This window comes from Ascaphus truei, chromosome 1, assembly GCF_040206685.1.
Source record: "Ascaphus truei isolate aAscTru1 chromosome 1, aAscTru1.hap1, whole genome shotgun sequence".
NCBI classification, from domain to species: domain Eukaryota; kingdom Metazoa; phylum Chordata; class Amphibia; order Anura; family Ascaphidae; genus Ascaphus; species Ascaphus truei.
The window spans coordinates 81,719,270-81,742,762 of record NC_134483.1 but is presented as its reverse complement, the minus strand read 5'-3'; the positions used below and the strand labels follow the sequence as shown (position 1 = coordinate 81,742,762).

The following is a 23,493-nucleotide window of genomic DNA, read 5'->3' as shown; positions in this document are numbered from 1 at the left end:
TCTCTTTAGCAGTGCAGCGTCTCCATCTGCCGTAGACTCCAGGAACTGAACGTGATCTCCCACGGTAGAACTATTACCTCTCCCCCCAGTAAGGTCATGCACCAGGTAGGAGGTATATAACAGGAACGGTTTATTGTCATCTGTACAGCACAGTTAAACGTCAGGCTTCTGCCCGATGCAGTACTCTCAGCTCTCACTGAAGGATGTTCCCTGGACTGTCAAAGACACCCGCAGCCATCCTAGCTCTACCCCACCTCCCGTGCAGAGGCAGAGGTATGGTCAACACTCCCTCTTTCCTCCGGGAGAGAGTATTGGAGAAGGCCTAATCTCAGCCTTTCCACTGTGCGACCTGCCTTCCCTAGAGGGGGAAGGACAACTACTAAATTTGGGCCGGTACTGCCCTTAAGTACAGCCAGGAGAAGGGCACCAGGTCTGGCTCATGATTGGTCATGCCCAGGCCTGATGTCACCGCCACCCACTGTGCAGCTCCAAGGAGGGGGAAAACCCCATAGCAACTACAGGCAACCTGATTGTACCTGGGTTTACTGCCAGCCCAAGGGCAGAATAGTAGCCATCAGGTGACCTGGCAACATATATATCAAATTAAGAATGTCATTTTTTTCCTTGAGAAACCTGGTGCTGCTTTTCCTCTTGGTTTTGAAGCTGGAAGACTTTAATTGCTCTCCATTGTTCTGCTGAGTTACATGGTCTCTAGTCTCTCCAAGGTTCTAATTCAATGCGCCATAAAGCCACTTCCCCATTCTGCAGGCAACATTAGCTGCTTTCAAATGAATGAGATTAACATTTCCGCTGCCGGGAAGTAGCTTCACTGCCTTCAATGTGCTGTGAAGCTTGGGAAGGGCAAAATACCTATAACACATTCAAAATGACATATTGGTACGTATCCAACTACTGAAATAAAGATCTAGTTTCAATCTCATCCCACATGCTTAAAAACTTAATGTGTAGCGGTACTCAAAAAAATAAAAATTAACACTATTATAATCAATACTGAAACATCCAATACTCTGACTATCAACTTAGATAATAGAAACCCTAAGAAAAAGTGTTTGTGTGCGCTACCAACTTTTGTTCTTACAAAATAAGATGACTGACTGCTATGACCTTTCCTTTTTGTATAGTGAGACACAAATTCCCCTACCTAGCCAAGCAAAAAGTATATATTTTATTGGCGATACATAAACACAATGACTGTCATACAGGCACGTCAAAGGGCAAAGTCTCCCAAATGTTTGTTGTCAGTAGGAGTTCATTTATATCTTGCAATGTAACAGACAGCAGTATGACAACAGCAAGAGTGACCATCAAAAGCTTGTTCTGTCAGTTACTGAAAACCAAGTGTATGTATACCAACAAAATGTCAAAAGTTTTTAAACATATACAGCATAAAGCGACCTACCTAGGCATTATCAATAATAGTTACAGAATATTTTGATTCATACACAAAAAAAAAAGATCTTTTGCTATCTTGCTTAATGCTGGATGAGGTGCTTCCTGGCTCGTTAATCCATATTTAGTAGAGTTTTTGCCCTATCCTACACCAATTACAAATGCTCAACCAGACAATGGTCTTACAAGCTGCAATTTTGTAACATAAACCATCCAAACATCCAGAGTGGAAACCACTTGGTTGGGAGAATACTTAGTCATTTGCACACTGGTTTCTAAGCATTTTTGTGAACGCCATGGTGAAAACCCAGGGATATTGGGTTTTAAAGTTATATACCAATTAAGGGTAGGAATAAGAGGTGGTGATTTAACTAAATGGTTATTGCAGAAGGAGCTACTGTACGCTGGATTTATACATGGGAAATGAGGACTCCAAGAGTCTTAAAAGGGAATACAGTAGGTTTTCACGCTGTTCTTAGAATAATTGTGTGTGTGTGTATATTTTACTTATATGTTTCCATTTCTTCTGAGATTAAAAAAAGAGCATGACGGACAGATAGAAACAGAACAAGCTAACGTCCGCGATCAACAGGGAATAAAAATCACCTGGAAACGGTTGTGAGACAGCCTTGGAAAAAGGCACTGGGCAGTGACCATAGGTTGTAAAGGGATTGAAACGAAGCGAGGGTCCTCTCCACAAAAGGACAGAAATATAAACATTTTACAGAAAGCACCTTGGTACATGGAGCACTTTGTGTAGCCCACTTTCCCTATGCCTAAGGGAACTACGCGGGTAACAACGCGTGCTGCTGTACCAGTCTGCTCACAGGAGGCCTAAGCCTCTACCTCTGGAAGCCTAGGTGAGCTCTTTCTTCTTGCGTGCAACACCTCCACCTATGAGGGATCCCAGTGTTGGCGGGATAACCCCTCACAGGAACCAATACACAGTAAAGAATAATACACCACACAATGTATATAACTAAGGTTTACTGTATACACATACAATAACGGCAATACCTGTACCCACAATATACACCCAATGGCCCAACATGTGGTGGTTCCCCCAAAGTACTGAGGATCCTATGTCACCAATACCCCTGGTGTCCTGTCCCAGCAAATCCCACCCAAGTGTGAGGTAACGCTACCCCCTGTGAAAGTAGGTGCATGTTGGGTACCTACCTGGGTACTCCAGTACCCACGTGCTCTCTGGCTTAGTGAGTTGGAGCGGGTCCAACGCAGCGGGGCCTCCAACACAAATCCCCTCTCTAAGGGGTCTGGATCCTCTTTGACGTGTGAGCTCCAGCCGGAGGGTCTCCCACAATGTCTCTGAATCCTGTGACCTGGTCCCAGGCCGCAGGGCACTGCGTGGCCGTCCAGTCACCGGTGCAGGAATAACAATAAGGGGAAGAGTGCTTATCTGGGCCTTCCCTACAACACCCCTCTACTATGGCTCGGGGCCTAACTGGACCTAGGGGCAAGATCTAGGCCAGGAAGCACTGCTCCCTGGACACTACCTTCTCCTTTATCTCCTCCATCCGGACTGACTCGCGGGCGGAAAAAATATACTGTTCCTCACAGTGCTCGCATCCCATTGGCTGGTACAGTCACATGTGCTGCAGTCTCTCCCTCTAGGGATTCTGGGACTTAGTCGCGCATCTGCGGAGCTGTCCTAAAATGTTCGCCACACTGTGCATCCCCACCTCACCGCACTGTGCACCCGTGATTACCAAAATGGCCACCCACACCTCCCGATCGCGCGGAGCTCCAGCCAACTAACTGACCGCTCCCCCGCATACAGCTTAACTTTGTACAATACGTCCAAATTGAACAGTTCAGTGAGCATAGTCATTACAGAGGCAAACCTGCTCCGAAACAGCTGCTGAGACTCATAGTGAGGTGCCCCTAACGAGTCACATTGCCATTCTCGTGGGAGGGCGTCTCACACTCTGACTCCCTTGGCTTGAGGCCCTGGCCCTCTCATAAATGTGACTTTTGAGCTACATAGTCTCTAGTGGGAATGAAACGGACTCCTTGGGTCGAGTGGTCGGCTTGTTGAAGCCACTGGGGAGGGTACATGGAGGACAGGCCCATTATCCGCTACTTTTTCTGGTGGTGCCCACCAATCTCCATTTGCTGTGGAAGAAGTTCCTTCCAACGGATCCTGATTGTCTTCCATTACAGCACTTGGAATGTTGCTGGAATCTTCCTGTTCACTTGAAGGCATTGACGATGGTTCAGGTAGCAAGTGATTCCGATGCCAGACCTTTACCCTTCCCTCTGAATCTTTGATGCGATATACAGGGAGGCCAGACATCTGTGACACTACCTCGCAGGTAGATTCTCGCCAGCGGTCAGTTAACTTGTGCTTCCCTGGTATTCCCAAATCCTGCAAGAGAACAACGTCTCCGGGCTGAAGTTCCCGAAGGCGTACCTTATGGTCATACCTCTGCTCGTTTTTTCGTTCAGCTTGGTGGTGGTTTTTTCCGCCAACTGATAATCTCTGCAGAGCATATCCTGGAGCCTTTGCACATATTTGTAGTGCGTCATCTTCGGTACACTGTCGGTGGATACTCAGACGAATGTCCACAGGTAGTCGCGCCTCTCTGACTATCATAAAATAGGGTGTGTACCCGGTGGATTCATACCTGGTGCAATTGCAGGCATGTACTAAAGGCTCGACATGCTTGCTCCATCCGGCCTTCTTGGAGCCTTTCAGAGTGCCTAATAGGTCCAGTAGAGTTCGGTTGAACCTTTCCAGAAAAGCATCTCTTCCAGGGCGGTAGTGAGTCGTACGAAACTTTGATATTAAGCAGTTTTAGGAGTTTGAGTAACTTGCTCTCGAAGTCTCTACCTTGATTGGAGTGCATCCGATTAGGTAACCCATAATTGATAAAGTACTTCTCCCAGAGTACTTTAGCTGCTGCGAGAGCTTTCTGGTTTTTGGTAGGGAACCCTTGAGCGTATCGGCTGTAATGGTCTGTTACTATGAGGATGATAGGTCCATTTACCTGGTCCGACCTAGGGCATGAAACCTTTTTGCTCGACCCGGGGAGCTTTTTCCTCACAGCAACTGGTATATTCTTTTGGTCTCAGATATGATGGTTACGAGCCCGGAGAAGCAAAGATTCAATGCACACAAGGTGGTTGAGTTCTCTCTTCTGATTAAATAGATACACCGAGCAATCTTTTATACCAAAGGCAAAACATTGTGTGTCAATTCCATACATCTGTTACAAACTGAGTTCCCATGTATAGATCATACATCTAAAATTACATATTCCATCTGGCCTAAATTGGTGGGAACCTGGATAAAAGGTCAATAACTACTAATGGGGTCAGAAACAAGACTAGTGGTCTTGTTTCTTATCTTATTTCTTATGTAATAGATATCCTGGAACAGCTGGTCCAAAGCTGAAAAACTTTTACCATCTAGTCTTCTGAGAAAATAACGCTTGACACATGCTGTTTTAACTTGTTCAGTCCCTGAAAAGAACAGAGCTGACAGATACAATTTTTAACCTTACAGAGGACGTTCCCTATACCCTTTCAGTCTGCCTCGAAGCAGAGGAAATAAATGCAGACGAGGTCTTTAAGTGGCCAATTGGGGCTGCGCATCTAGGCAGGGTTTTTCCTTGTATGCACTGCAGACACCTCCGGCAATGGCACCACCGATTCCCGCATCTCTCAACAGTCCGAATGTTTTGTCCACTCACAGATGTCCATGATCATCATGCAGAGATCGTAGAACATGGTACTACAAGTTTTTTTTTGGATGGCTTGGCGTATGGCTCTAGCCACCGGGTCTCACATCTGGTGTATTACCAACTCTTTCCATCTCATTATGGTATCTTGCGTTGACATGCCTTCTGGGTGGCAGTATGCTGCTGGAAGTGCCTTCAAGTGACATCCCAATGACTCCACCACTCTGAGTTTGGAGAAAGCGACCTTATCTTCCACTATGGCCGCGGTTCAGCACATTGCCTGAATCCCAGTGCCAGGAATAGCCTGGTATTTAACCAAGTCTAGGCCGTCTGGACAGAGCATCAGCTCCAATGTTCCAGCGCCCTGGCTTGTATTTCAGAGTGAATTGATGGTTCACTGCCATGTCTAACTATCTGTGGCCAGTGGCATCCAACTTGCAGAGGTCAATTTGCACTTCGGAGACCCCATATAGATAATCGTGTAGTTAACCGACTACAGCCCACTTAAGTGCTAGAAATTCCAGTTTGTGAACTGGATAGTTTTGTTCCCTTGGCATCAAGCTGAGACTCACATACGCTACTGGGCGGAGGCCGGCAGGGTATTTTTGATGTAACACGGATCCCAGCCTGTTGAAGCTGGCATTCACATTCAGGATGTAAGGTTGCTTTGGATCGGCATAGGCCAAGTCAGGGGATTCAGTGAGACTATTCTTGAGCCCTGTGAATGCCTTCTCGCAGGTGGACATCCATTTGTCCCTGGTGTTCGGAGTTGCGGCTTTCTGCTAAGATTCTTCTGAGTAGATTTTCAACAGATTGTTGAGAACTTTGGCCTTGCTGGAGTATCCCTCTACGAATCTTTGGTAGTAGCCACAAAACCCCAGGAAGGATAGCAGCTCCAGCACATTATCTGGTCTGGGACAATTCACTACAGCTTCGACTTTAGCGGGGTCAGTAGCCACTCCTTCTGGGGACACTATATGGCCCACATAGGTGGCCGAAGTGATATTTGTTCAGGGACAACTTCAGATCTTCTTTTCCCAGTCGATCCAGAACCTTCAGAAGGTGTTCGTGCTCTTCTAACGTTCTTCCGAACACGATAATTTCGTCCAGATAGACCAGACATTCCCAAGGATTCATATCACCAAATGGTCTTTTCCATTAACCTCTGGAACGTTGCAGGTGCACCACAAATGCATTGGGGCATCCGGGTAAACTGGTAAAACCTGAGTGGGCAGACAAATGCTGTCTTCTCCTGGTCTTCGGGGCTCATGGGTACGTGGTAGTATCCAGACCTCTGGTCCAGCACACTGAACCACTGACTGAAGATATCCTCAGCGCCTGATCCGGCAATCGGCAGCAGGGTGTATTGGTCCGGGACCGTGCGGCGGTTCAGGATGTGGTAGTCTACTCAGAGACACACGGATCCGTTATTTTTCCGAACTACCACAATAGGAGAAGCATATGGGCTGTGGAACTCCGTTACGATACCCGCGGTCTCCATCTCCTTCAGGACGTCCCTCACATCCTTCACATCTCTGGGAGCTATGTGTCCGAAACGCTCCTGAAATATAGTGGCGTCATTCAATCGGATCGTGAGTTGAGCACTCTTGCTGCAGCCCACATCCATCTCACTGGTGGAGAACACATCCATGCGTTCTGCCAGCTTGTTGCTTCGCCGTATCTTTCACTCGACTGACAAGGACGATTCTCCGAAGTCGAACTGCAATCCGTGAGGGGCTTCTCGCATGGTAGCCGCGTTTACATGAGTCAGGGATTCTATTTGAGTAACCGGGTATATCCGACCCAGTGCTTGACTGACATCAAACCGTATAGGATGAGATGTTCTGGATGATCACTTTGAACCGGCGAGGAAGTGAAGACTTCCATCATCTCTGGGACCACCTTGAGCCCTCTCTTGGCATCCTCTTCGGGCGTGGTCCAGGTGAAAACTACCAGTCGGCCTCGTCGCGGCCCGGGTAGTTAGGTACAGTGGCCATGTGCTTCACTCGCCCTGGTGGAATCTTTGTCAACCCCTTCTCCAGGTTCAAGAATTGTCCAAAGCCTTCTTGGGTAGAGATTCTATAGCACTTCTCTATGAATACGGGCTGAATACGCAGAGATGATAGGGGTAATTGGCCGGCTTCTTGCAGATAGGCCTGGATCAGGGCTCATAGCAAATTCGTATTGGTCCCCAATATAATGGGCTTCCACTTCCATGGGGAGGGTTTAATTGGTATTGAGCTGCGGTATATTCAACCACACTTCAATCACGCCATCAATGGGGTAGTCTTCGCTACTAAGACCCCATAATTTCATCTTCTCGACTGACTGCAAAGGCAGATGCAGATCGTAGAATGGCCGGTAGATGCTGGAAACTGGGTCCCAAGTGACCATCAATGCAGAAGAATAGATGCCATCCACTAGTACTCTTACTATGGACGCAGGTCCTACTCGATTGTAGGCATCCGATCGGGCCTCCTTTTCGGGCCTAGACACAAAGGCACTATCCAAGGATGTGAACGGCTGTACTGCCGAATGCACAGTGAAGGCCATGGCCCCGGGGGTGGAAGTGTCTGACTTCGGGCAGTCCCGGGCTAAGTAACCCTCTTGGTGGCAATTAAAGCAATAGTTGGTTCGGGTCACATTGAAGCCAGGGTTAGGAGCCGAGGTGGTCTGTCATGAAGGACCCTGGGGGTATTATCCTCAGGATTCTCCTTCGCACTATACTTCTTGGAGGGAGTCGCTTTATTCTCCCCTTTGGAAGATTCCCGGGATGTCTTTGGAGTGTGGAAATGCAAATTAACCTCCTGCTTCCTTATGTGGCCCAGCAACTCCAGGAAGCTGGGGGGTTTCTCAGCCCGAGGGGCAACCTCGCATCCCAAGAGCTATAGGGTGCGCGGGTAGAGATCCATTCATGAGTTGCTTGAATCTGTACTCATTCACAATTGTGGCAGGAATGACATTCTTGGAGAGTAATCCCCATAAGTATAGTTGTAAGCGTCGGACAAATGTGGACAGCTCTTCTCCCTGTGCATCTAACTGGCTGACCATGAGACCATTTATACGCTTCAGACACCGACGGAAAACTACAGAAACTAGCTTCTAGACGAGAACTCATTCATATCCTACTAAAGATTGATGATCTTTCACAGCACAAGCAAGCAATATTATAATGATATTGTATAGCTACTAGTCCAAAATCGGATATTTGGTCGCAAGCATTTGGCTGCAACCAAGTTGGCACCGGCCACAAGGGACCCTTCGTCGCAGTCGCTGGACATTCAGCGACTGGCCATTTCACTATTAAGGTAAATTAACATAAGGGGTTTTACCGTTTAGGGCAAGTGCTTAAGGTTTTTATGTTAGAGGGTAGCATTAGTATTAGGGGTTTATGTAACGTTAGGGGCTTACCTTGGCGAGACACGGCCTGTGGACAGATATCTCTGCGGCAAGGTGAGTGGCGGATAAATGGCCACGACCAAATGTCCTAGATCGCTACCAGACTCCCCCTGACCAGAAACACACTGTGATGCAGATTAACATGGCATGCTTAGTGCTCCATGAATTGGCTTTGCATAAAGGCATGCTGTTTGATCAATATGCAAACATGAACGCTAAATGAAAAAAGGTAACCCTCCTAAACATAACATCCCAAAAACATCATGCAATACATTTCCTTAATCCTTTGGTTGCAGGACCAAGCGCGACACCAGTGTGCCAGTCGTTTAATCAAGAAATGGGAGAGGAGTCCTCTTCGGTTTCATTGCGTTTCAGTTCTCCCCTGGAAAAAAAATAAAAAGCACTGAAGGGGCATGAAGTAGTGGCCTGTACTTGAAAATGTAACCGTGAAACTTCAAAAGTGTTCTTGCATCACCATTTGATAAATGCATGAAAACATTTTATGATACGACTATTATTGCTGAGGATGGGAAAGTGAACAAAATGGGTTTCTAGACACGGTTTGTTCAGCAGGTAAGGCCACAACTGTGTGCTTTGATCAGACGATAGGCTCATTTAAATATATAATTATCCCATTCAGAGGCAAAAAGGGACCTGAAACCAGCTCTCAGCAGTTGCAGCAAACTAGTATTGTTGGCAGATAGAGACCATTATTATAATGGCCTGTGCATTTGTGATGCCCAAAGGTAAAACATTTTGTATAAAACATTGTGTGTTCACATTGTGTGAAGCATATTAGCAGTTTGCTGAGTACAACAATTGGTTTAGTTTACAGTGGCCCTTAAAGCAGCAGTCTCTACTAGGTGATCACAATTTTTAAATAAAGCAGACAAGTAATTTTTAATGTTTTTTCATTACAACTATAATCCTGAAAGCTAGCTTCTTTTGTAAATGTATTGTAAACAGGATTGTAACCAGGTGGTGCAGTAGAGCTTAAGTACTCGACTCTGAGGTCCCCTTATTTCCGCAGAAATTTTACATTTTGGATGCCCGTCTTCTTCCCCTTCCTGGGGAAACAAAATGGCCACCACAGCGCTGGCCCCTAGAAAGCAGTTGTGACTTCCTATTGTACAGTATGACCACTAGAGCATCTTAAGAAAAGAAAAAAACAGGAAGTGTATTGGCAACTAAAACCAAGTTCCCGGGAACCAGTGGTCCTGGAGCTGAAATTAAATTTATTTTTGAGCAGATTGCCATTTTAAGTTTTAATGTCTCTGTGGTGCTTAAATACAATGGAGTGTTTTTACAAGTTTTACCTAATGTTTTTTGTGATAAGACTTGTATACACAAGAAAAATGCTGATACAAGTTTCTCTTATGTTGTTTTGTTTGCCTAATCTAAAAAGAAATTAAAAAGTTACTGGGGGAAAAAACAATTTTGATAAAAGATAAGGGGACAATAACCAAGAATATAGGAACTTACCATCTACCTGTCTCTTTCAGGGGAAGAGACACAAACAATTTAGCTGTGCAACCTCTTAAGTACAGAGGGGGAAGGTACAAGGTCTGAGCCCAGGGTTGGGCAGAACACAGGCCTTGTCCCACCTCCTCTCCTGCCACTCGAGAGTTGCTATGGTGGGGAAAGCCCATAATCATTGGTCCTGACACTGCCTGCACTGTTACGAGGGCTTGAATGTCAGGGAGGGAAGATTGGTAGCCAAAACCAGGCATGGCAACATACATATATGTATGTATGTAGTAGCGCTGCCTCTGTGTCCTGCCCCCCCCCCCCCCCCTCCCTCCCTCCCCTCTCGGAGATCTTGCCCTGGCGACAGGTCTGTGTGGTGCTGGTTACCTGTGAGGGTCCAGGAGAGATGAGCTTCCGTGATAAGGGTAAACAGTAAAGGCTTTTGGTGATCCTCAGACTCTCAGTTTGGTGTCATCAGTGTATCCAGTCGCAGTAGGCTTCAGGGTTCCTGGAGACAGTCCCACCACGGCAGATATCTCTAATACTCCTACCCAATAGACTGTTACTTAAGCTGAAGTATATAAAAAGGGATCTTTATTAAGGCAGCCACTGAAGGATGTCATTACAGCATATGTCTTGTATTGGAGAATGGGTCCCAGGCCACTGGATGGTGCTGGCCTTCTGGCAATATGGAGGCTTTGAGCTCTGAATAGATCTTAGCTGCATCTCTGCTCCAGGAGCTGGAGGAATGTCCCAACCCGAGGAGTGGCTGAGCTGGACTCTCTCCCAGCCGGGAGAGACTCAGAGCCCCACTACTCTACCCCATGAGGGGGAGAGCTGGACTGACAATTTGGAACACTTCCTCCCTAAGGTTCAGAGGAAGAGGGCACAGAGTCTGCACCAGGATTGGTTGTACACAGACTCCCATTCAACTCCACCACCGTCACTCAGAGTCAGCATGAGGAGGGGTAAACCCATGGGATAGCCCGTCACTGCCTGAAGCTATCAGAACTTACGTGACAGGAAAGCAGAAAGATAGCCTGGACCAGCCATGGATATAGATATATATATAAATAAGTGTCAATCCGCTCCATCTAAACCTATTAAACATGCAACTGTCCTTCATTTACTTTTGTATTAGGTAGGACTTCCCCTCTAAATATCACTGTGCAGTGCAGGTAGCGGTTCTCCAACTGGTCTTTGCTGTAGTTCCAATCTGAACGGCAGAATTCTGATCCTATCACCATGCGGAGTCAGGTCCCAGAAAAATAAAAATCATATAAAACCACAAACTATCATTTCCTGTCACTGCTCTCAGCAGGATTATCAATAGGACACTCATTAACCCTCTGACTTATTAATAGAAGGGTGGGATAGAGAGGATTTTTTTTTTAGGACAAACTTTATATAGGCGAGATAGATATATTTATTTATATTGATAATAGATATATGATGTTTTTTCATAGAATCTATTTTTTTTTATTTATAAATTCAAGTTAACTCAGTAACAAAGACACTGGAAGTAAATGCTCATCTAATACATGGGGTTCTAAAACCTTGCTATAGGCCTCATACTTCCTTAACTCTGTGCACCCTTATATTTCTATACGCAACATGTCAAACAGTAGGTGTGTGTGTGTGTATAAAAATATAACCAGCCTTTATTCGGCATCTGATGGAGACCACTGCCGTGTCAAAGGCTTGTGCACAAGAAACCCTTATACTATTGATACGTTGGTCCATTAAAAACATACCACAGCCCACAAAGTATCTTAGCCTTTTATTAGATATAGAATATGCTTCAGGCTGCAGGTCAGAGCTCTTTGAACTGAATTTTGAAGTCTTTGGAAACCGCTGGCAATTCAGGAGCTTCAAACCAAGACCCTGTGCTCTAATCTAAAAGACTACAGAACACTGTGTAATCCACCCCGGGTTACTAAAGGTATAGATGGGGTTAATGTCTTGGGAACTGTTGCAAGCCATTGACCTTTAAATGTATTGTTCCAAGTCAGCCAACTGCCATGTAAGCCCCACCCCCATTCTGTAAAGAGCTCACCCCTGTTTGCCCAGTAACAAGGGTGGGGCGAGATGAGGAGCCCAGCCACTCCCCTGTAACTATTTTGATCCGTGAGGCACTAAGGGGTATAAAGGTAGAGGTATATAGGGGGTTGAACCTGAGACCCCAGAAGGACCCAAGGAGTGCCTCTACAAGAGGGGAGCACAATCTTTTTTCCCTGCGCCCCCCTGACGGCTGTCCCCCTCTCTGTGCGCCCCCCCTCTTACCTCGGCTCCAGCATCTGGGCGTCATAGCAACATGACCTCGCGGTGCCAGTTGCCATGGCGACACGTCTCCAGAAGCCGTCTGAGCCAAGGTAAGTGCAGTTAAACGCCTTCGCCGCTTCCCCGGCACTTAATTTAAGTGCCTTCGGGAAGCGCGCAGGGCCTCTGTAAACCCTGCGCCCCCCACATACAATCTCACGCTCCCCCCCCCGTTTGCGCTTTGTGTTTAGGTATGTGAGGTCACTTGTATTGTTTTGATAGATAGGGAAAGTGCCCCTAAGTAGATAGGGCCCCTTGAAGATCTGATGGGAAGTCCATAGCATTACACTGAGGGAGTGTGTGTGTGACACAGATTCACAGAGTGGGATCCCTAAACCAGGGTTCCTCAGAACTGTCACTAGCAAAGTTGCTTTAAGGCCAACTTTGGAAGAAGTAAGCACACCAGGCCACTAAAGAGGACAACTGGGGTCTTGTATTAATGTGGGGTAGATGGGAACACTGATGGCATTACAACCCCAGGCAGAAGTAATAGGAAAGTGCCTGCAGAGGACCCCAGGATATTAGAAGTTATGGAAATGGATATTCCCCTTTGACTATGTACTAGTCAAGAGTGATGAAGCCATGTGTGCCTCCCTGTGGAGATGTATGGATTACAGGGAAGAGAATGTAAGAGTAAAAGCCGGTGTAGCCCCGTTTCTCTCCCCCCGCCTCCCCCTCCCTCTCTGGAAACATGTTGCTGTTACTGATATCTGTGGTGTGTGCATACCTGTGAGGGTCCAGGAGAGCTGAGTGTCTGCGATGTTGTGGGGTAACAGGACAGGCTTTCGGTGGTCCTTAAGTTCTTTCCATGTGATGATGACAGCGCCTCCCCTCACAGCAGGATGCAGTATAACTGCAGGCAGTCCCTACCATGACAGTCTTACTCTTATACTTCAGGCTAATAGACTGCAACTCAGCCAGAAGTATATAAATGGGATCTTTATTTGATGCAGCCACTGCAGATGGTATAACAGCGTTGCATATAGTAGAGTATGGGTTTCAGGCCCTTGGATGGTGCTGGCCAGCAGATAATGTGGAGGCCTTGTGCTAAGCACAGATCTTGGCTCCTCCACCCATGAGGGGCTGAAGGAACGCCAACCCACACACTCCCCTCCCCAGGAGGGGCGGAGGAGAACCGACTCCTATAATTTAGAACATCCTCCCTAATGCAAAAGGGAAGCGGAGGGCACAGGGTCTGCACCATGGTAGGCTGCAACACAGACCCAGTGTAACCACCTCTCCTGCCACTCGGGGAGGCTGCGTGAGGGGAATAAACCCCACAGGATAGCCGATCACGGTCTGTACCTAGGAGAACTTGCGTGACAGGGGGGCAGAAAGATAGCTGGACCAGCCATGGCTATACCTGTCCTGTCAATAAAGCCTGTCTTGTTTGTATAAACATTCCTAGCTCCCTTTATTTTCACCCTGAGCGCTAACACTACCAGCCAGCCGAATGCCAGCACCCTGAAAAGGCAGAGAGAGTCTGTGGCACCACACCTACACTACCTCACAGTAACTCCTTACAAGAGTTAACGTCCTTTCAATGTAACATCTGCCAATGTAGTGTGCAAGATTCTGCAGGCCCCATACCATCTTCAGATCCAAGTGTCAAACTTCTGATCTTTGCACAGTGCAAGAAACTTCCTTTGGCATCAATGTGCGTCTGAGTCAAACGTAAGAAAGTTGCTGATGCGTTTTCTGAATTACTGTGCATCAACAGCCATTTATAACAGCCATTTTTTAATCTTCATACAAAGCCATAAATTTGTGAACAATTTAGAATTGAGCTCCCAATTAAAAAATATTTAATTTTTCTAAATGACTTAGGGCACTTGAGCTTTGTCTACATAAATTGATAGAGCACTTAAAAGGATTAATTATAGGCACATTTTGAAATAGAGAATAATTGATATGGTCCTAACACTTGAAATGTCAATCCTATTACAGGAACTTTAATAAGCAGTGCTTTAATTCCTATAGAGCAGGCCTGCACAACTCCAGTCCTCGAGGGCCGCAAACAGGCCAGGTATTCAGGATATCCCTACTTCAGCACAGCTGGCTCAGTCATACTGTTTGCAGCCCTTGAGGACTGGAGTTGTGCAGGTCTGCTATAGAGTAAGAGGTTGCAGTCAGTGATCCTAGTGGTTTAAAATTTTACAAAAACATTTACACCATATTTGTGCTTACAAAACAAAAAAGCAGAGAAGATAAAATAAAAATGAAATTTTCTTACATAACAGGTGGAAAACAAAACACAGAACCCCAGTAAGCTCTTTTTGGGAACCCCTGAGCCCCCACAAAATATATATATGTATATGTGTCAAAATGGAGTGCTATTGAGCGTGGCATATGTATACAACAGACGACAGAGAAGCCCAATGCTACATCCAACATGACAGAAATACACAGTAAAATACTTATATATTCTCTTGAAGTAGGGTCATTTAGTTTAACCCTTTGGCCAAAGCGTTGAAAGCTTGCGAGCCACGTCAAGGCAGACACCTGGTAAATGAGAATTTTAATCCTAATAGAGGTATATTAGTATTTTATCTGGTAGTGTTAGGACTTGCGAACAGGTGTCTGCCTTGACGTGGCTCGCAAGCTTACAACGCTTTGGCCAAAGGGTTAAACTAAATGACCCTACTTCAAGAGAATATATAAGTATTTTACTGTGTATTTCTGTCATGTTGGATGTAGCATTGGGCTTCTCTGTCGTCTGTTGTATACATATGCCACGCTCAATAGCACTCCATTTTGACACATATACATATATATATTTTGTGGGGGCTCAGGGGTTCCCAAAAAGAGCTTACTGGGGTTCTGTGTTTTGTTAACCCATTCTCAGCTGTTCCAGCTGGTGGAGGTTAGTGGCTCCTCCTTCCCAGGTTTTAAGCCCGCCCCTCCCCACTTCCCTAGTTTGCAAGTGCCTCATTCTGCTGGATATAGACCCACTGTGGTCTTTCTCCCTCCTAATAGAGGTAAATGAGAATTTTAATCCTAATAGGAGGTATATTAGTATTTTATCTGGTAGTGTTAGGACTTGCGAACAGGTGTCTGCCTTGACGTGGCTCGCAAGCTTACAACGCTTTGGCCAAAGGGTTAAACTAAATGACCCTACTTCAAGAGAATATATAAGTATTTTACTGTGTATTTCTGTCATGTTGGATGTAGCATTAGGCTTCTCTGTCGTCTGTTGTATAACAGGTGGAACTATTAGCCTGTTAATAAACGGTTCATCCCCAAGTACCATCACACTAGTAGTAGTAGTAGTAGTATAAAGTATCTGTCCTCTAAATTTAGCATAGGTTGAACTTTATGGGCGCATGTCTTTTTTCAACCTCATCTACTATGTTGCAGCTCTAATATCAAAATGCAAATTATTATTTTTTTAGATTGGGTTAAGGACTTCCTTCATCCTGTCCCAGTTTGCCTTAACATGTATTTCTATTTATACACAAAGTTATTGTCCACCCTCTAACATTGTACAATGTTGGCACCATACACAGAAAAGTTACTACTACTACTACTAATAATAATAATTTGGAAAAGAAAGTCTTAATTTCCCTTGAAAATTATCATACAGTGCTGTGTATGTAATGATGCAAAGTGTCTCTAAAGACTTTTAGTGGGCTATTTATTAAGGCAAAGTGGTACAATTCTGGGGCACAACAACCTTCACCAGTTGTATCAAAGAAAAGATCCTATTGCAATGGGATTTTTATTTTTGATACATAAAAAGGTAACGTTTTTTTTGCCCCAGAAAAGCACCACTTTTGCCTTGATACATACGCCCCATAGTCCCTCAAAACTTATTTTGCTCAAGGTTAACCATGCTGATCTTGTGTGCTGTTAAACATAGTGCTGCCCTCTAAACCACAGCAGTGTTGCTCCACTACTTCTACTGTATATGTGCAAATGAAACAAAAAGGTGGACATTCAGATGAAGGTCATTCTGTCCTTCAAAGGCCGAGGCACTCCGTATTGAAGCAGTGGGAGTGGGACTTGGAAGGGAGGCGGGTGGCCACAAATGAGAGGTAGTGCATCCCCCAAAAAATAACAGCATGGAACTCTGCACAGAAGCAACCCAATGAAAACCTTTTTTACATGATCGCGTTTTTCTCAGGGTATACTGGGTTTAGCCGTTTCTTGGGGAAGCTAATAGGGGTCTACACCGAACATTACTAGCAGGAACTTTCTATTTTACCACTTTTTAATCTGTGTTCTGTAAAACTCTGGAGTTTGTTGACAGTTCACCAGGGGTTCCACATTATAAATCCTATAATTACATGTTTACCTTTTTGTCACCAACATTTTAGTCTTGCTATATTTAATTTTCTTACAATATATAGTTCCATTTCTACAAAAAATGCTTTTTTTAAATGTATGCAACTATCTAAATGATATGTTAATGGAAGGTTAAGAACTAGAATTGTACTATTCTTTAAAGCATATGTAACCTAAGGCTCCTTTGGATCAGTACAAAATACATTAGAAAGTTTCCCAGATATCTGTAAAAACGACCAATACGTTTTTATTGTTTGTCCTCTATAAAGAATTAGTTTTAAAAGGTTATGGGGAAAAAAAAAAGTGTGTAGTCCCACACAGTATTAATTTATGCTGCAGCATGTTCATGGTGAGGATGCGGGTCCTGAGTACCAACTACAGTTTTCATAAGGGTACAATTAAAAGCACATTTAAATGATCAGTGTTTACGCGTACGTGCAACAGACTGCACTTTTTCTGAACTCCGGCAACAGAGAAATCTGTCAGGTTCAGCGAAACAGAGCTAGCATTATAAATGTACCTGTACAAAACGCTGAGGAAGCAGACAGCATACTTATGTGGCAAACCATAACTATACCACAATTGCCATTGGATGTGAGAAGTGTTATCACAGGAGTTTCATAATTACTGGCAAGAGCATTTGATCTGTCACCGAGTACACCGGCTCATCATTGGAGGACAGAGAGGAATTAAAGTCACACCCCTCCTTCAACTTTAAAAGACTTTGGTGGGCACACAGAGGAAGCCGCTTGGAGGGCAGTGCTAAACTGCGGCAATGTAAATGTTTAAGTGACCCTTTACAAAATCTCCAGGGCGTCTAGCTTTTAAATCAGAAGCCTTGCTAAAATACTTAAAAAGAGTGTTATCTACGTGGTCTAAAGTTAACACTAGTATGAATTTACCAAGTTAGTTTTAAAGCAGCAATACTAACTCACACCCCCCCCCTTTTTTTATTTTCTTATTTGTATATGTAAAGCCTGTGGCCATGTATGATACTACATTCATACTACATTTCATACCCAAGCAGGCCTGGGTTCCAAATCTGTAAAAATCATGATTGTGTGACTAACATAATGGCTTCCTCAGTTAGTGTAGCTCAGCAGCTACATTGTATCCTTATATTACTAAAAGGTAGCATTATCTATTGTTACAGTTTGCAGCTCGAACTGCTGGGAATATTGGCAACAAATTATTACAAACAGTAAAGTGTTGCAAATTTCTTGCACTGCCGGGGAGATGGTCTAAAACTTGCTGTGGAAACCAAGGGATGCTATAAAACTCATGAAAAAAATGACATTAAGAGTTGAATAATTTTTTTTTAAATACCACAAGTATTATCTAATTCTAAAGAAACATAAGATTTCACGTTTTGCTTCTTTCATTCATTTTATTTTTGATGCCTTGCATATCAAACTACAGTTGCTAAATGTAGCCAAAGGATTATTTAGTTGAGAAATTACTACACACGCAGAATAGTGTGCATTATTAAACATGAAACATTATATAATGTCTCTATATTACTCTTCTCCATTTTAGATTCCATAAGGCAAGGGAGCGCAATCTTTTCTCCCGGCGCCCCCCTGCTGGCCAGCCCCGTCTTCTAACGCCACCTCCCACCCCCCTATACCTTGGTCCTGACGATCTGGCGTCATGACAACACTGTCATATGACCCTGCTGCGTCATTTGATGCCACGCTGCCATGGCGACGCGTCACCAGGAGCCGTCTGAAACACGGTAAAGAGAAGTTTACAGAGGCCTTGCAGCTCCCCCGGCATTAATTTAAATGCCTTCGGGAAGTGCGCGGGGCCTCTGTAAACCCTGCGCCCCCGGAGCTTATCTCGCGCCCCCCGCACTCCCCACTTTGCACACCCCTGCCATAAGGCAATAGGTTAAGTTATCCATGTATAAAAAAACAACATTATTATATTTAACACACATGAATACTGACTAGCTGTATGGCTACCAGCACTACTACAGTTCGACAGACATCTGCTTGATTCACTGTCCCACTACCTTAAGGTTGCCATATTTCAGTTTTTATAATACGGGACGCCGAAAACCAGTATGAAAGTTTGACGTTGTATTGAGTGATGAATGATTTGCAAATGCTTCGAGCTGAATGGTATCTCCTGCTTGACCGCTATATTCTTTGGGTTTTATTATCTCTGCGCTTGGCAGACGGGGAAAAACACTCACTGAGCTAACAAGTAGCGATGGGAGAAGGAATAACGTCTATAGGGGTGGGGATTATAATATGATGAGATGACCAGGCAGTGGCTGAGCTATTATTATTTTAATAAAGGTGACATCTATTGGGAAAAGGTAACTATTACACTCAAGTAGAAATCTATTACGTTTTTAGGACGGATTCCATTAAAGTAATTTTGAAGGACTTTCACGTTATGGCACTAAAATATGGGACAATTATTCGTACAGGCAGACAACGGGACAAGTCAATTAAATACGGGAAGCCTGGCAACCCTACACTGCCTAAACTTTCTAGTGGGTGACAATGACCTCAAATTTCAAACACACCAACCTATTATCCCTGATTCACATGATCCATACACATATAGCAGTTTAGGGAAAATAAATGTCACTACAGGATACTTTAACATAGTAGAGAGATAAGTGCACACTAAACACATGTAACATGAGGAATAAGTACCCTCAACAGATGAGGTTAACAAAACTGAGATTGATTAGGCGCTGTTGTGCAGTCACATACTGTGGCAGCATCAAAGGTTTAAAGATAGACACAGAGCAGATAGATACAACATATGCCATCTCTAAATAGTTTGGTTGTATATTTAATAGTATCAGAGCATGCTAGAAATCAGTCAGAGGCAATAGTGCAACTTCTTTGGAATATATATATATATATATATATATATATATATATATATATATATATATATACACACACACACACACCATTACAAACGTAATACAACAAGTGTAATATATATATATATATATATATTATAAAGTAATGGGATGTCTTACCTCTTCATCCTCCTCTTGTTCCTGCTCTCCATCCCCTCCACGTCTCCCTTGCACCTCCTGCTCTATGGTCAGCTGTCCCTCAGAGTCACAGTCTGTGCTGTTCTCCCCAGAATGGGCTTTGCAATCCCCCCCTTCAGAGAGGGTTTGGGAGCCCGAGGAGGACAGGGACGAGGAGGACGAGGTGTCATCGCTACTCCCAGCTCCCCTGGACTCGGAAACTTTGCCGTCCATTACCAAAGCTTCCCCTCTCCACCTCTCGGGCTGCACCAAGCGCTCAGCGGAGGACGCCAGGGGGCAAGGAGCGCTCAGCGCACCTGCGGCTTCCTGCAGCCGGACCGCGAACCTGGACTTCGGGCGCCCGGGCACCGTTTGCACTCATGGGTTAATATCTGGGCAGCAGCTCAGGCGGAGTTGGGTGGTGAGAGGTGCACGGGTCGGGGTTGCAAATGGGTATTAAAGTGAATGTGCAAAAACACGTATGGGCTTCAAACATCACGCCAGGCAGGCGGCGCTCCCAGGGGACATAGCAAGGAGATGCGCAGACCTGCTACTACTGCCACCTTCCTGCCTCTGCAAAGTCGGGGCCAGCACCCGCGCTCCTCCTCTCTGAGGCGTGCCCAGGGACTGCACGCTGACCGGCAGCTTCGCCAGCCAATGAGAGACGCGCTTGGGGGCGGCACTCTGACCGGCAGCCAATGAGAGGCGCGCTTGGGGGTGGTACAAGCAACAAGTCTCTGCGGGCGGGAAGCTAGGCGCTGAGCAGCAGGTAAGGAGTGGAGCTGTCAGGGAAAGGTTTAGCAGCTCCAGGCGGGGACAGCAGGTGAGGAGAGGGGCTGTGAAGGAAAGAGTTTAACAGCTCCAGACGGGGACAGCAGGTGAGTAGTGGGGCTGTGAGGGAAAGTGTTTAGCAGCTCTAGACGGGAACAGCAGGTGAGTAGTGGGGCTGTGAGGGAAAGGGTTTAGCAGGGGACAGCAGGTGAGAAGTGGGGCTGTGAAGGAAAGGGTTTAGCAGCTCCAGACGGGAACAGCAGGTGAGTAGTGGGGCTGTGAGGGAAAAATATATATATATATATATATATATATATATATATATATGTAACGGTGTTTCTGAACCGGCCTGACCCACCCAATCTCACATTGGCCCCTGTGGTCTAACCGGCCCCCATTACAGTGTGGTAGTGTCTGGTGGTGCACCTGTTGGCAACAGGACTCCTGAGTCTCCCGCATGATGGTGTGTGGGGAGGACCCGTCCAGACAGGCAGCTGAGGTAGTGTGCTGAGTCTCACCTAGTTCCAGTGCAGTGCCTCCACCTCATCAGGGTCCCTGCGTCCGCATGGGGATGATCCTGTTGAGGAACTCCTCCGTGGTGCTCCTCTCTGTACATTCACTCCACGCATGTACACGAGAGGGTTTGTGAATGAGAACATCTTTATTGGTTGATGTGGGCTAGCTGCCCCTCGCAGTGTATACTTAGCCACTCATTCTCCAGTCAGTGCCTCCCTTTAAAAGCTGTATCTCTCCTTAGATAGGGATTCCCTATCCCCGCAGGGATCACTGCCCTGTGCCAGGTCCCTGGACACAGTCTCCTTTCAGTTACTATAACATAACTAGAACTCTTATTAACTCAGGCTAGTACTTGAACTTGAACTCCTTCCAGAACTGGACGCAGATCTAACTTTAGACTCAGTGCTGTGCCTTATGTACACTCTGGAAGCTGACACACCTCTGACATCACTAACCATGGAGTCAGAGCATGTGACTACTCCCATCCATACACAGGGCACCCCACCAGGGTGTGAGGGCAAACCTCCATAATTACTGCTGGCATGCCCACAACTTACCAGGCCTTACTGTCAGCAGGAGAGATGACTGTAGCCATTTTACATGACCGCTACATTCTCCCCCTGGTGAATCCCAACGCCCTCGCTGGGACCTAAATTTGTATACCCTTTTCCAGGAAGCACTGAAATACAACACATAATTATATTAACTTCAGGTACAATTTCCATGGTATATAACAAAATGACTACAGTACATTCCGCCCGCCCCGACCAGCAGCCACGAACCCGCGTAATGTATTAGTACCCCCTAAAAATAGTGACTCGGGTCAGGTTTCTTGACCTCTCTACCGCCCATGTCTATGACCGTGACGTGATAGTGCCTAGGCAGTCCCCTCTCAGGCCTATATGTCACCCTGTGCTTATAAATGTTTCTGTCAATGCCCCATACCCGCACTAAGTGCTCTATGCGCTCCTCGGCTTTCTTCCCTATCACGGAACTCCCTCTTCCTACTAAGTGCATTTCAATGGCCTCCCTAAGCCACCTATCCCGGTTGTCCTCTATCTCATCCATGAGAGGCTCAGGGACATACGGGTACTCCAACCCGTGGGATGATTTATACCGAGCCATTATGGTTCTCTCGGCCCTACTTATCCTGGTCAGGTCAGCCTTACCTGCCCTCCCAGGTAACACCCATGATAGGGGCTCATTAGGGTCCACGGGGTCTGATAGGATACTAGGACCCATGGGTTCTATCTCCCTATGCTCAATCTGCAGCCACCGCTCCTGCAACTCTCTGTCCCTTTGTTCAGGTGTGAATTCTCCCACAGCCCACCAGTAATCCACTACATCTTCTCGCCGGATGAGGAACCGAGTGCGGTCCATCCAGGCGGAGTACCCTTCAAATAATGGGGCCCACCAACGGGTCTTTCTAAATTTATTTGACCCCCCTGACTCCCTATCATCTTCAAGGGAAAATACCCCCGACGACCGTTCAGATCGTGGTACAGACCACCTAGAAGATCCCGGGGCCTTTTTCACCGTCGCAGGAACTGCAGGGGGCAACCACTGGCCTACCGCAGCCACTCTCCCCCTCCCCGAGAATCACCCTCCGTAGCGCCACTGCGCTGTCTTTCCCCAGTCCGTCTCCCTTCTCCCCCTGATGATATGTCCACAGATTCCAAACTAGGCGGGGAACCCGGGGACCGTGTGATTGGGGCAGGGGTGTTAGCTAGGGCGTGGGATTGGGCGTATGGGCAAGAAATTGGACCCCACGGGGTTACGACCCGTTCCTGGCTGTCCGTAGACTGGTCCAATGAGGATATCTCACCCTCCTCAGTCCTTGGATCGCCCATCCAACTCCTGGGCCTTGTAGGTGATCGGGGACCTTCCCCCGATCGCCGAAGCGTCGCTGCATTCTTTCTCGGGGTTCCGCTGTCGCCACCGGAAGTGATGTCCTCCCCGGAACCGGAAACACCGTCATCGCGGGTTGGACCCCCATTCGGGATCTCTTCTTAGATGACGACATCCGGAAGCTCCGCCGTCGTCTTCACCGGAAGTGATGCCGTCTCTCCACGTGCGCCTGCGGCCTGGCATGGCCTCTCCGCTCCTACACCGTCTGCTGGGGCAAGGTAAGTGAAGGGACTCCTCTTACCCGTCCGCAGGGGTGCCGGCGTCTCTCGTCCGTCGCCGCCTCGTTCTGAGGCGGAGGGACTCCGTCTCTCGGCTCGCCGATCTGCGGGGGACGTCCTGTCTTTCTGACAGCTGCTGGTACCACGGGGTGTCGTCCTCCCCGGTTCTATCCTGGGCCTCGATGTCACCTCCGCTAGTTCACGGAGATCCTCGTCCGAGTATTCTCCCTTCTCGGTGCGGTCAGGACGTGACCCGACTGTCTCGGTTGCGGCCGACCCAGCCGACTTGACCGGCTCCAGTCCCCTTTCTCCGGGACTCGCACGTCCTATCCACAGTGCGCCAGGGGACTCGGCGGCTCGCCTAGCCTGGTCCCCCGGGGGGTCAGCCGATTGTATCGGTATAAACGTTGGCATAGGCCATAAGTACAGTGTCCCGCAATGTGGGCAACGTGCCGCCGTGTTGACCGTGCCTCCGGGCAGCCCGCATTGTAGGCAG

The 23,493-nt window shown here is 46.5% G+C and overlaps 1 protein-coding gene across 4 annotated transcripts in view; it reads right to left on the bottom strand.

Annotated features, from left to right (window-relative positions):
* The window catches only part of MAST4 (microtubule associated serine/threonine kinase family member 4), a 607,818-nt gene extending 587,655 nt beyond the window's left edge, over positions 1–20,163 (bottom strand). For all 4 annotated transcript variants that reach the window (XM_075590393.1, XM_075590412.1, XM_075590402.1 and 1 more), the window contains exon 1: positions 19,588–20,163. In XM_075590393.1, coding sequence (XP_075446508.1) covers positions 19,588–19,818 — 231 coding nt within the window. In that variant the 5' untranslated portion in view covers positions 19,819–20,163. The remainder of the gene's footprint in view (positions 1–19,587) is intronic.
* Between the last annotated feature and the right edge of the window lie 3,330 nt (positions 20,164–23,493).